General features: G+C 45.5%; 2 protein-coding genes across 2 annotated transcripts; both read right to left on the reverse strand.

The window, feature by feature from the left end:
* Positions 1-3,177: 3,177 nt before the first annotated feature.
* LOC149366630 (alpha-crystallin A chain-like) lies at positions 3,178-3,919 on the reverse strand. Its single transcript, XM_089564225.1, has one exon. It carries the CDS (start codon positions 3,794-3,796, stop codon positions 3,263-3,265), a length of 534 nt encoding a protein of 177 aa, XP_089420351.1. The 5' UTR covers positions 3,797-3,919; the 3' UTR covers positions 3,178-3,262.
* An 8,774-nt stretch (positions 3,920-12,693) lies between these two features.
* On the reverse strand, positions 12,694-13,679 carry LOC149366631 (protein lethal(2)essential for life-like). Its single transcript, XM_089551716.1, has one exon. It carries the CDS (start codon positions 13,523-13,525, stop codon positions 12,989-12,991), a length of 537 nt encoding a protein of 178 aa, XP_089407842.1. The 5' UTR covers positions 13,526-13,679; the 3' UTR covers positions 12,694-12,988.
* Positions 13,680-14,464: the final 785 nt, after the last annotated feature.

Raw genomic sequence — 14,464 nt, forward strand, 5'->3', positions numbered from 1 at the left:
GCTCATCGCTTAACCGCTCAACCACTGCGCCAGTTATAGTATGAAGACTGCCAGCGATCTATGAATGTACAGTAAAGAATGACCACTCCTGCATGTATGGATGCCTATAGGTAGGACCTAGGCGACCGAAAAGAAACACTTGCGATGGAGGGATCTCTAATGTCACTGCACTCCTAACGGTAGGTTAAGTGTTATGCGGGGATGAATGAAGGAACGGCGTCAGTGTCTATGAAATGATGTGCAAACAGGACCCCAGGCTGCTGAAGGGACCCTTTAACCCTTTCAGGCCCAGTGATTCCGATTGGGATATCACGAAATTCAGAGGCCACATCTTGAATTGAGCGAGAAAGTCCTACTGTTTTTGCAGTAGTTCGACATTTAGCAATTCATCAGCATATACTAGCGACCTCTCACTTGACCGACATATGCTAGTAGGTAGGAGAGGGATATAGAAACTGCTCAAAAAACTTGAAAGGATGCCGACCAGAAGGGAAAACAACAAAAAACAACGTCCCGGCTCCCATATGGGAGCCTTGTTCACTATGAGTTGAATTGAGTAGTGCATCGGAATTAAATATGCTTGAAAAGAGGGAGCAGGGAGCATGTGTATTCTGGGGTTAGATTTCCAGTGTTGCGATTGAGGGTGTGATTAGTCTTTTGAATGATTAGTGGCTAATGACTAGCGACAGCATCTACATTGGAGAGACTGGTGATTTTAAAAAGGTGCCTAAAAGAACAATGTAACGATGTTAAAAACCAAAATGCTCCATATTAACCGGCCACGACATCGACTGGGGGTAGGGCACACGGGCTGGCAACTGAGAAGAATCTGTTCCGTCGGCTTCACCTCGAATCATTAATCATTCAGAAGACTAATCACACCCTCAGTCGCAATACTGGAAATCTAACCGCTGTATACGCACGCTGTCTGAGCCTGCTTTTCAAGCGTATTTAATCCCGATGTACTACCTAATTCATCTCATTGTGAACAAGGATCCCATATGAGAATTCGTCCAACTCTAGACTTCATACAGAAACCGCACAGTCTCTGATGTTGCCATCACCTAGCACCGCGTCCTCCCTTTCACTGAGTAGAGGAAAGAGAACCATTTTTGTTTTGCTCTAATCACGTGAAAGGTTACTAGTAAGCCTCACGTTGCTCTTTAAAAAATTCTTTCAGCTAAAGCAGCACAGTCGTATTTGAGTTACCTTTGACTGCTTGTGTCATGTAAATATTGCCTGTTTTGCAGTTTATACATAAATATGAATGTAAAGAAGCTTCAAGAGAGGCCCACCACAAGTGCTGAGGTGTCGATTCATCCGACGAAAAAAAAAAGAATCGCATTCATTGCACATAGGTCAACAACAACCCGAAGACAAAGTATAACACAAAAGTATTGAACCTGTATGGAATATATCACCCATGGCAGCAAATTGATAACTGCAGGGCATTGCAGAACCAAGTGGTAGTGCAACTACGACCACCATTTAGTGTTGTGGGAGCAAAAAAAATTAAGTCGCTGCATAATCCGTATCGTGGATGCAGTGCGACGCTGCTGAACAAGGCAGGAATCGTGAATATGAACCCCACTGCAAGGAACACTTTATGTGTATGAATACTTGAAATGCTTCTGCATCTACTCAATGTTTGAGATTTTTGCATCGCAAATTTTTAGTTTTTTCAGTTAGTATAGATGCTGTAAGCTCGAGGCTTGAAGTCTACATACTGACGGCATGTCTCAAAAGAAGCAGTGGCTGTCTTCGACCAACTGAAGAATTCTGCTTGCATAGGACTGCACGATGACCCACACACAATGAAAAAATAACACAGGTACATGCTGCTTGTTCATCGGAGATGTGAGCATGCATGTGTATTTGCGAACACCAGTTCACAATCGGTAGCAAGGTGCTGGAATTAGTACGAGAGTATGTCTATTTAGGGCACTTAGTGACAGCTGATCCGGACCATGAGAGGGAAACAACTAGAAGAATAAGAATGGGGTGGAGAGCATATGGCAGGCTCTCTCAGATCATGAATGGCAGTTTACCAGTATCCCTAAAGAGAAAAGTATACAAAAGCTTCATCTTACCAGTATTCACCTATGGGGCAGAAACGTGGAGGCTAACTAAAGGGCACAATGAAGTTAAGGACAGCGCAGCGAGCTATGGAAAGAAAAATGGTAGGTGTAACGTTAAGAGATCAGAAGCAGGCGGAGTGGGTGCATGAACAAACGCGGGTTAATGACAGCCTAGTCAAAAATGGGCTTGGGCAGGGCATGTATAGCGAAGGCAAGATAACCAGTGGTTCTTAAGGGTAACTCAGTGGATTCCAAGAGAAGGCAAACGTAGCAGTGGGCGATTGAGATTAAGAAGTTTGCGGAGATACGGTGGTTGCAATTGACAAAGGACAGGGTTCATTGGAGAGGCCCTTGCCCTGCAGTGGGAGTAGTCAGGATGACAATGATGTGTACTTACACACAAGGTTGAAGGCATTTGATGTATGGTCAGCGAAACAGACTCGAAGACTGAACATGGTAGCTCAACTTTCATTTGGCATAATTTTGGCACATTACTTGAGACTAGTTATGACCTGTTTAGTTACACCCGACTAATCTTTCAATGCATTATATACAAGCTTGGGTTCACTACAAAAAAAAAAAAAATTACTAACCAGCTGAAGTGGCATAAGAAGATATTGAGACAATTGCATGCCTGACAAAAGAGCCACTTGGCAGATGCCAGATGGAAAGCATACAGTAGATCGAAATCAATTGAGTCCTCCACATGAGTCAAACACTGCCACCGCTACGCCAGTCTGCACGCAAAATCGTACGATCACTAAGTACAATGCGTTGCTAGTGGTGCCCGCACGTCAAGTCAAGACACTACGGCGTCTTGGAAGCAAACGTCGTGAACAGCTAATTGCAATAAACTCGCGGAGTCGAATAGTATCCAATTCACCCCAGAAAAGGCACACATACCGTGCAATAAACTCTGCGGTCTGAGAACACCGTCAGCAGAGTACGGAAACGATATGACCGCCAAAAACAAGACTGTCTGGAAAGTACAAACCTCTTTATTTTAAAACATGATGTTATGTGCACATGATGAACAAGTTAAGTATGAAATGCGCCCGTCTAGAAGAAGACTAGCTGAACTAGCTGCTTTGCAGTTCTTGAAACAACAAAGGAGCCGGCCTGCAGCTCCGAACGAAAAAAAAACAGTTCAAACGTCCACACACACCGGGATTGCAACACAGTCTTCACTTCTTCTTGACGTCGCCGCTGGCACCTTCGTGCTTGATAGCAATGGGGATGGGCTTGGCCTCGTCTTTCTTGGGGGCGTTCTTGCGCGGTGCCTCCAGAGCAAGCAGTCCGTTGGGCTTCAGGTGGCACTTGACGGACTCTGGGTCGACGTCCTCGGGCAGAACGTAACGGCGGGTGAACTCGCGTTTCACGTAGCAGCCGCGGTCGTCAGACTTCTCTTCGTGCTTGCCGTGGATGAGGACGCAGTTGTCCTGCGTCTTGACGGTGATCTCCTCCGGGGTGAAGTTCCGGGTGTCAACCTGGATGGCGAACTTGTCCGGGGTGCAGGCGACCGAGGTGCCTTGCTGGGCTGGGCAGACGGCACCAGACGACTGCTGGTGACGGGGCTGGATGTAGAACCGCTGGTGGTAGTAAGGGGGGTCGAACAGCTCTCCGTCCAAGAACGAGCCACAGAAGTCGTCGTCGAAGATCCGCCTCACCAGGTCCGTAGGAGCCCAGGAACCGCGGTTGAGAAGTGGGAACAGAGCCATGATGCTCGTGTCAAACTTTCGCAAGCGTCTGCTGCACAGAGCTTCAGAAATCTGAATCAATCTGACTCGCACAGTTACCCGCTGCTCCTTTTAAACCCTTGGTTTGTTTACGGAACGGCGTTCGAGAAAGTACGAGAAACGAGGCGGCTGGCGCGATGTGATTGGCTGGATTGTATCACGTGGGACGTCTGTTCTCGCGATGGTAGGCGTGTCACGGAGGTAAGCTGGCGCGAAATTTGGAGATTGTTCTAGAACATTCGTTGCGTTCACGTTTGGTATTTTTGTGCGTGCGCCGTGCCTGCTTGCTGTAGTTTCATGAAAAATAGGCTGTTGACGCTTTCTTCACTTCTAAGCGTGCCTGTGTAGGCCGAATGGTAGAAATGCTTTTATTTTTCCTGCCATTTGAGAAATATAGGCATTGTTTTCATTCTAAAGACATGGCGTAACAGTTGAAGCTCGTCAACTACATAAATCTCGTTCAGGGCATTTCATCACGCGTTGCGCGACATGCAACGCGCAGAAGTTTCGGCTGAAATTATTGCTTCTATCTAAAATTGTGGACCCGTGCTGATTAAACACCTCATTATATATTTCTACCTTTCAGTGCGCTTACAGTTGTGTAGTAGTACGCCATGGGCAATGAACAGGAATTTCAATCCGCTGTGCGTTGAATATGCATTTGGTTCAATGCTCATTGACAATGAGAGTGGCAAGTGCCCTAACACTGTTATTGGCATGCAATATTTTTATCAGCACTGTCATGTTCTCATTTCTGTATCGGGTACTCCGTTGAGACTATAGGTGCCCATGGACCGTGAATGAGGCAGATACTGTGCCTTTTCCTTCCTCTTAACCATTCAAATAATTCAGTGACCTGCTGTACAGAACCAGTGCAGTTAATTTTTTTCTCATTGCAGTGACAGTGTTGCAGACGAATCGGCTTTACTGTAATTAATATCCAACCTGTGTATGTTAGTGCACATTAAATATACTTTTGCATATTTCTTGCATCACTATATGAGTGACAGATAAGAAAACAGCATTGAATAAGCTTGTAGTTTCGGACAATTCTGTGTTAACTCTAAGGATTGAAGGCATCTACACTGGCATGTTTAGGTGAGCTGTCTGTGTATGGATGAGAATGAAGAAGAGGTTTAGAACACACTAAAGAAGATGTAGGCCTTAAATGTCCAAAGCCCATATGCTTAATGACTGTATCCTAGGAAATGGATACAGTGCATCACATGACCTTGTTTCATTTATGAGCACTTCGACATTAGTTTTGAGTGTTCACACCTTGACGAAACAATGAGAACAATGAGAGTGCATGAGTTCACATATATTGAGCACTTAGAATGAAGATTGAACCAGAAGTTCAAGCTTCCAGAGGAATGCTCTTGAGCACAGTGAACCTACGAACTTAATTCTTCTTGTCGTCACAAATAATATACCGTGGTTGAATATTGTCAGTCACGCACAGTTGAAGAAGTCGTTTTAAGCTGAGATTTTAAACTGTTAGTCCCGTTTGCCGCAGGGCTGGCTTTTGAATTAACTATATTGGATTTAGTGGCGCAAAAGCAACTAAGGCTATGATGCGCTATCAATTAACAGCAGTCATGATCATTATCACTATATATGGTGCTAGCATCTTGTGTGTAAGTTTTTATTTTCTAAAATAGGGCTGTAAGAGATGCTACAGGTTAACTTAAAACCACTGCAATGCAGTTACTTAAAACTTAATCAGCTGACAGCGTGCCTTCTAAAACCGTACCCCACAAAATAGATCGCAATGGCAGCATCCAAGCATTGTGTAAATGCAGCACGCACTTGTGAACAGTTAGCTTGGAAATTACAAAATGAGGAATCACAAAGTTGTGTGTGATACTGAACGTTACAGTGCCTGATGCACGCATGCTGTGTGAATTAATTTCATCTAACATTAACATTAGATATAAGCTGTCAGACTGATGCATACAAAAAATTTATTGAAGTGTTTTTAGCTGGTCACCATTGGACTGTGCTTGTGGTTTCAACTGAGTGGTTATGTGGTTCTGAATGGTTTTAAGTGGTAACCGCAGAGAAAGGGTTAATGATGCAGTTATATACCGCAGACACAATTCAGTGTTCCTTGCCTAGTATAATTCAATTTCTGCTACCAGGAAAAGAATATGCCCAAAAGACTTGGGTAGAAATTTTGGGATGAATTGCCATGGTTAAGGTGGGAGATATCAGAGCAAAGTAAGGATAACGTTAAATATCCTAATATAGTTCGGAAAGGTAAATGGGATGTATGGTAAGACTTAAAGATAAACTTGCACTGATTCCACGGATCCCCAATAGTGAGGTCATAATATAATTGTCTGTAGATATCATATGCTGTTGATCTTCTGTAAACAGGGCATAGTTATGCTACAGTGATGCTCTGAAGACAGTGTTACTCTTGTCCAGTTTATCCAAGGTGGATTTTTACAGGCTGGGCTCAGGCAGAGAACATTATTGCGGCTTCTCCATAGGGCATTTATGAATATAATGACAACGTCTTTAGCTGGTAAATTTTTCATTCATGCGTTTGCAATGCTCACATTGATGCCAGGCACATTTCATCTCCAAGATCTCTATATGATTGACTATTTTATTGTCATTTTGTGGCACTTCTATACGTCCAAAAATTTATTTTCCCAAAAGAAAATTTTCAGTTCTCTGCATTGTGGGTCAAGCTGTCATAGTGTATGGTTGAATGCTCATTTATTCAAATTAGGGCAAAAAGAGAACTGACTTTTGCAGAGGTAGTACAGTAACCTTTCCTAATCCAATCATTTGTACCCTCAATCACTGGTTCTATATCACTGCCCTGCTGTTGCTAGAATTGTCTGGTGAGTACTGCAAATAATTATGATTGTGTAGAATTTAGAGCAAAGAAATTTACATGGCCTGGTGCAGACCCCTCCCACCTCCGTATAGAGAGGCCTGTGCACACCTATGGTCATCATCATTGGTGTTTAGATACAGACTTCGATGGTAAAATGGCTACAACAGAATTTCAAACTGGGCTAGTTGATCTTACACACGATTTTTCTTATTTGCGCTATTCAAGAAGCACGCATCCTGCCTTGGGGGGGCAACAATACATCATTGCGCATGAGTGTCCTGCGTTCTTTTACAAATAAGTCCTATCCATGTTTCTTGAATAGTGTGAAGAGAGAGAAAACTTTTAATTAGAATAGAGTAGTTAGCAGGAGACGGGTGGTCGGGGCCCCTAGTCCAAAGCTCCGCTGGTGGCAGCTGAGTTGCGGACTAGTTGGATGATCCGGGCTTGCTGGTCCAGATTGTCGCTGGTTGGAGCGTCCTCCCACTGCTGATGTGTTGGGAATGGCACTATTAACTGCATGATGATGATGATGATGAATTTTTTATGGTGTAAAGGCATCTGTGGCCAAAGAACACCATAGCAAAAGATATTTTCTTGTACTCAAGGTGGGGTCAAAGACCCATTTCCTAAACATTTCACCCTAGAGAAGCCAAGCACCAGGCAGGGGAAAGCTTGTACCCGTTGTATCACCGGTGGGTACCCGGCGGCACTGGGGAATGAACCCCGCACCTCCCACATGCCACGTGTACGGCTAGACCACCGCTGCGGTGGCTTATTAACTTTCTGTCCGTTTTGTCCTGGCATTCCGAAGATGTGTGGAAAAGTGTGGGGCTCGCTCCGCACCAAGGACAGTAACTTGGCTATTGTGTAGGTCTGATCTTGTGTAAAATGAGATGCTAGACCTAATTAAAATGGCAGCTATTTTTTCAAAGCTTCTGGACTATCTTCGGAAAGAAAGAATCTTTCACTCTGTTCCATTGAAAAATATGTGGATGCTCCCCAGTGGACATTGTTCTTTTGAGGTACTGATTTCCTCTGGACATCCGTTTACCTCCAGAGAACATTCTGTAAACATTAAGAAGGCTGTCCTATGCAAAACACAAAAATATGGCGCAGTTATCACTGTACGTTCAGATACGAAAATTAGGACAGTTCAGACATGCACCTCTAGGAGGATGAAAATCCGCTTTAGCATGTCTCTCAAATGACCTGATTTCTTCTTTTTCACTGTGACGAAGGCATGGAATTATGAACATGCAATATCGCAGTCAAATGAAAGCGCACTGGAGTTATGAAAAGTACAATCTGTATACAGCACTGCCAATCTTATTGCTAGACTATTGCAGGGTGCCGTCAATGCAATGCAAAAAAAAAAAAAAAAATACAAATTCTTTATCAGTAACACACATGACACAAAATATGAGCAGACAAGTAAGACAGATTGGTGGTGGCGAAAAGGCGAAGGAAAAGATACAAACACAATCAATGGCAGTGGCAGGCCCAACTTTACAATGTAGTCAACATCTTATACATTGCAGGAAGCAGTAGAAATGAAGATGGGTATCAACTCCTAGCAGGCACGTCTTTTATGTTACTACTGTGCATCCAAGAAATGCTCTATCAGTGCTGCTTTCAATCTTTGAAGTCAAATTTCCTACACCTTTTCATTCTGCTGCTGCTTGGGCTTCTGGAGGTTCGGTGGTAGGTTGATGCGTTGAGACACGCAGACCACAGCATTTTTTGCCGAATGAGGACTATACTGCTAATGAAAAATAACAATTTCTGATGTTCTGCCAACACAGGTAGACAATTTCTGCATTAATTGCCACCAGCCACCAGCCAGAAGTGTCGCACAGGCAGAATGAAACTACTGCTAGCAGCATTAGTGCTTAACAAAGCACAACTCTTACTTCATTAAATGCTTGCTTATATACCACATGAGCTTGAGTCATCTTGCTTGGCATACAAGTGCCACCACAGAATGCCTGGCTCCAGAACAGCGTTATGGAAGGAAGCAGAGGTAAAGAGTGGAAAAGATCAGAAGAGGTAAGACTCAGGGTGTAGAAGAGCCTTATGTGAGAATACTGGAATACATCTATAGCAACTGCACACCATAGTCCTCCATAAAGTCAGCAATAAAATTCCATTAAGGAGGGGCGTCAGGCAGAGAGACACGATCTCGCCAATGCTATTCACCACATATTTACAGGAGGTATTCCGAAGTCTGAACTGGGAACAGGTGGGGATAAGAGTTAAGGGAGAATACCTAAGTAATCTGCGATTTTCTGATGACATTGCCTTTCTGAGTAACTCAGGAGATGAACTGCAAAGCAGGGTCAATGAGTTGGACAGGCAGAACAGAACAGTGGGTCTAAAAATTGACATGCAGAAAACCAAAGTAATGCTCAACAGTCTAGCAAGGGAACAGCAGTTTGCAATCGGTAGTGAGATGCTGAAAGTAGTAAGGGAATATGTATACTTAGGGCAGGTAGTGACCGCTGATCCTGATCATGAGAGGTAAATAACTAGAAGAATAAGAATGGGGTGGAGCGCATATGGCAGGTTCTCTCAGATCATGAATCGTAGTTTACCAATAGTATCCCTCAAGAGAAAAGTATACAGCAGCTGCGTCTTACCGGTACTCACCTATGGGGCACAAACGTGGAGACTAACGAAAAGGGTTCAGCTTAAATTAAGGACAACGCAGCGAGCTATGGAGAGAAAAACTATAGGTGTAATGTTAGGAGGCAGGAACAGGGCAGAGTGGGTGAGAGAACAAATGCAGTTTAATGGCATCCTAGTTGATATCAAGAGAAAGAAGTGGGCTTGGGCAGGGCATGTAATGCAAAGGCGAGATAACCGCTGGTTTCTTAAGGATAGCGGAGTGGATTCCAAGAGAAGGCAAGCGTAGCAGGGGGCGACAGGAAATTAGGTGGGCGGATGAGATTTAGAAGTTTGCGGGGACACGGTGGCCGCAGCTGGCAAAGGACAGGGTTAAGTGGAGGGACATGGGAGAGGCCTTTGCCCTGCAGTGGGTGTAGTCAGGCTGATGATGATTAGTTAAAAGCAAAAAAAAAGTGACGAAGCAAGATAAAGTGCAGACAATAAAACAGTCATGTACAGAAGAGACCGATTGGTCTACAGAACACAGACTGTACTGAGTTAGATGTAAGATATATGAAGGAGTTGTATACAGCAGCCAACGTATGAAGAACCTCTAAAAAGGAGCTCTCACTAACTATACACAAGTGACTGTCCACAAAGTAGAAGTCTGCAGCAGTCTAGCGAGTGATCAGTGCAACGTGGTTTAGTTTCTGCTATTCTGATTGGAAGACTTGCTCAGTAGGGCGCGTGGCTACTTAGCCGATGTACTTCGGTTCAATCCCAACCAAGGTAGCCATGTTTTGATGGAGGCGAAACACAAAAGGCGGCCATGTGTTATGCGATGTTAGTGCATGTTAAAGAACCCAGCCCAGCTTCGGGGCGTTAAACCCTACAGTTTAAAACTTGGAAGACTTGTAGTAGTAGCACAACTATTGTGTGCCCAGGCATCAAATCAGGGGACTGTAAGTCACAATGCTCAATGGCATGACCTCAAATTGAGATTATATCTGAGTAGGAAAATCACAGTGAAAAATGAGAACATTTTATTTTGTAGTAGAGGCATTCTGAGAGACCTTAAGTTCAGGGTTGTTGTCCTGTAGTTGTTTCTGTTGATGCATCTACAATGCTTGTTTTCAATGTCTGACTAAAATTAGCTGATCTACTAAAGCTGCCATTACGCTCACGGACAGCTTTCTGTGGCTATGCAGTGGAAACTATGAGGTCTGAGCCCTCCACAAGTGCACTCTTATCACGTGCTCACGAGGGAGAGAGATAAGTGTTGAAGCTGGCAGTGCGCGCTCGTAGCTTCTTCAGCGTAGCCACAGAAAGCTGTCATCGAGTATAGAGTCAGCCACACAGGTACAAAAGTAGGGAGAGATTTCCTCTTTCTGATTTTGGAACTTAACTTTTCTTGAGTATGGGCCATTTCATAAAATACCCATAGGAGGTGTAGGATGACTCATTGCAAGATCTACATGTTAGAGGCTGACTTTGCTTAAAATTATACATTGTGTAATGTCACAGTGGCGTGTATAAGGTTCTCATTTGTGTTGCTGGCATAGTGAAAAACCATTTTATTACTATATAGTTGAAATATGCCAAGGAAGTTAGCAACCTTAAAAATGCGTTGGTTCCTGATTTCATTTCAGCCTCCAAGTGCTTCGTAGTGGATGACTGAGATGAAACGTGGCTAGCTGAATCTCCTTGGTTGGCACTAATGCAGAGAGCTTCGAATTTTCCAGTCAACACTACATGAGCAATTTTCATCAGGCCCTGTAGAGACCATGCACAATTGGTTTTGAGAGCTTGCAGTCATCAATTCTGCATGCTAGCTTCTCCTATCAGATCCAGAATGAGAGACTGTTGGTCAAGTTAGTGCATATTCTCTACATGTAGGGGGCAGAGGAAACAAGCAGAAGACTGTAGACGCAAACAGCATGCTATCCACTTGCACACCATCCTGTCAGGTTACGTGTCATAACAACTGATAGCTGCAGATGCACTTTTAAAGCTACAAAGTCTCTTTTCTGACATAAATTTACTGTATGCTGAGGCATATAGTATGCGTGGCACTGTAGCTAAGGCTATAGGGGGGCATATTGGTTTCTTTCTTTCAATTATAGATTTTAGGCTAACACATGGAAAGTGTAAATGGTTTGTAAAGAGGAAGATGAGCAGCGGCGGCCGCCGCTCCGCTAGCGCGCGGCGCGAGATCGTTTATTATTATTATTATTTTTTTCCTGTCTCTCTTTCAGTCAATACAAAATTGAACCATTCCATATGTTGCATTCAAATTTGCACATAATGCCGTCCTCCCATCTTCGATCTCCCTGCTAACAGGTCCCCTTTCGTTGCGTCGTCCAATCTGTCAGCCTACTCCCTATTAATACTCCTTTACCTCTAAAACACTTAATCATTCCAACAGTTCACCGCCTGTGTCTTGGCCACTCCCCCGTAGTGGGTATGTGCCATTCTTCTTGAGGCCAACCAACCAACCAACCAAGATCGCTGGCTGGATGACCGAAGCTCGGACCGGCATTTTGGCTATCTGTCGCTAAGTTCCTTTCCCCGGAAATCCTGCTACAGGTTCATGGTGGTTTGACGTCTCAATGTGACTGAGGCTATGATGGACGCCGTAGTGAAAGGCTCTGGAAATTTCGACCACCTGGGGTTCTTTGACGTGCACTGACACCGCACAGTACATGGGCCTCTAGAATTTCACCTCCATTGAAATTCGACCGCTACGGCCGGGATCAAACCCGTGTCTTTCGAGTCCGCAGCCAAGTGCCATAACCACTGAGCCACCACTGCAGCTAACGTGTAAATGAGGGTGAGTGAACAAGCTAGTGAAATATTATTTTCGACAATCTGCAATCAGGTTGAGGCACGTAGGTGTCTGAGCAGGTTAGGCAGGGGCCTGGAAAAGTGCCGTGCCAGATGGAGGGCACAGAACATGCATGATGTGTCACGGTAAGTGGGGCCATAGTATGGGGTGAAGGTCCAGTTGTGGAGCTGCCTAGCTGTAGTGTGAACACATGAAATCTACTGTACTTTGGGAGATTGCCAAAAATACATTGGGCTTGCCAGCATCCATTTAAGTACTACCTTCCTGCAAAAAGAATGAAAACTATGCTTCGGTGCAACATACTTCAAGCTTGCAATCAATTTTTCCTCTATTTGGTGCATATCAGTGCTGTTTAAAACGTGCACCAGTGGAGTGTTGCTTCTTGATAAAACTATCTATAGCTCCTGCCAGCATGGAGTGAACTAGGTGTACAAGAGACACAGGTGCTTACCCTGTCAAGTTAGCGTCGCAATGAGCCTGAAATCTCAGTCGAAGTAAAGGACCTTCGAAGCACTGGGAGACTGCCGTGACGGCAGTCGCGCCATGTGCGTCGAAGATAAACCACACCGTTCAAACGAATTAAACTTTGAACACTTTTATTTAAAAAAAATGCAAAAGGTAGACGTGTCTCACAGTCCCTAGTGAACACAAAGGTGCACAAAAAAAAAAAAGGTCCATGGAAGACGGAGTGCAAGAACCCGCTTGCAAACAAACACCTTCCTGCTTTGGCGAAGTGTTCGTTAGTAGCCTTCGACTGGTCGAACTTGATCGATCGCTGGCGGGGCTGGAATGCTCTTTGGCATGTGACACCGGTACTTTTTAGTTGCCCGCAGACGACACGACCCCGGCCAGTCGGAACGCATCGCGAAGACGTTCACTTCTTGTCACCGCTGCCTTCGTGGCGAACTTCAATGGGTATCGGTTTGCCGACGTCCTTAGGCTTCGGTGGGTTCTTGCGGGGAGCCTCCAACGCCAGGTATCCCTTTGGTGTCAGGTGACACTTGACGGATTCCGGGTCGACGTCTTCGGGCAGAATGTAACGTCGCGTGAACTCACGTTTCACGTAGCAGCCGCGGTCGTCCGACTTCTCTTCGTGCTTGCCGTGGATGACGATGCTGTTGTCCTTGGTCTTGACGGTAATCTCTTCGGGAGAGAAGTTCCGGGTGTCCACGTTGATGGCGAACTTGTCGCCGGTGCAAGCCACTGTGGACCCCTGCTGTTGATGGGCGACCGCCCGCGAAGCTTCGGCGCGTCCCGAGTGGCTGGGCTCCAGGTAGAAACGCTGGTGGAAGAACGGTGGGTCGAACAGCTCACCGTCCAAGAACGAGCTTCCGAAGTCGTCGTTGAAGAACCGCCGAGCGAAGTCCGAGGGACCCCAGTTGTCTCGGTACAGCATTGGGAACAAAGCCATGATTCGTTGCGGCTGGAACTGAGTAGCTGGTTCAGCGTAGCAAGTCTCGCACTCCTGCAGAGTCAAATGTGACGGAACACCCCGCGCCGCTTGTTTATATACAAACCGGCGTCTGCGCCGAGAACATTCCGGAACATTCGGGAGCAGAGAGGGAGGCGGGGCCACTGACCTAGAGACGCAAAGGCGGATTGGCCCGGATTGATCACGTGGCCGCGATGACGCGTATTGCGTCGACGATTACGTCATCGGTTACAGGTGGGCGTGCGCGCGGCGGTGGTTTTGGTTCTAGAATTTTCGCGCGCTTTCGAGCGTGGCTGCGGAGCCGCGGTTTGTTATCGTTGTTTTTGCTTGGTTTCACTTTCTCGGTCGCTCGGTCGCTTGCTGTGTGTTGGCGGCCGTTGGTCGCGGTGTAGGGACGCCGAAATAAAATGACGTAAGCTGCACGACCGCTTGGCCTTTCAGGCGTCCTTTTATGGTCAGTCTGGGGTCAGGGCGAGGGATGAACCGCGACCGGCCCCGTTTTATCAAGTGGCACGGATAGCGCGTTGAGCTGGTCGCATTTTGAGTATGGTATTAAAATTGGAATCTGCTCGAAGTGGAATCGGACAACTGGACCTGTAATGCGAAGCATACGTACTTTTGAAATCGATTACATGGCGTTCTTACGAGAAAAATAATTGAATGCGCAAAATTTCTTGAAGACGCGTGGGTAGTTTTAAAATCCTTTCACCGGAGTTTGAAAACCGCGTTCGTTAGACGTTTGTCAGCGTTCTCCTAGACAAACGCTGCGTTCGCGATTGTGGCTTCCGTTGCGTCTTGAACACGCTGGAAGCTGCTTGCGGTCAGACGCTTGACAAACGCGATAGTTTCTACGGCGGCGTGGGTCACAGCGATCGCTGTCATAAACCTCACACGGCTGCGTACGCTGCTAATAGTTAA

Source organism: Amblyomma mixtum, chromosome 1, assembly GCF_055824585.1.
Source record: "Amblyomma mixtum isolate Tamu chromosome 1, ASM5582458v1, whole genome shotgun sequence".
Taxonomy (NCBI): domain Eukaryota; kingdom Metazoa; phylum Arthropoda; class Arachnida; order Ixodida; family Ixodidae; genus Amblyomma; species Amblyomma mixtum.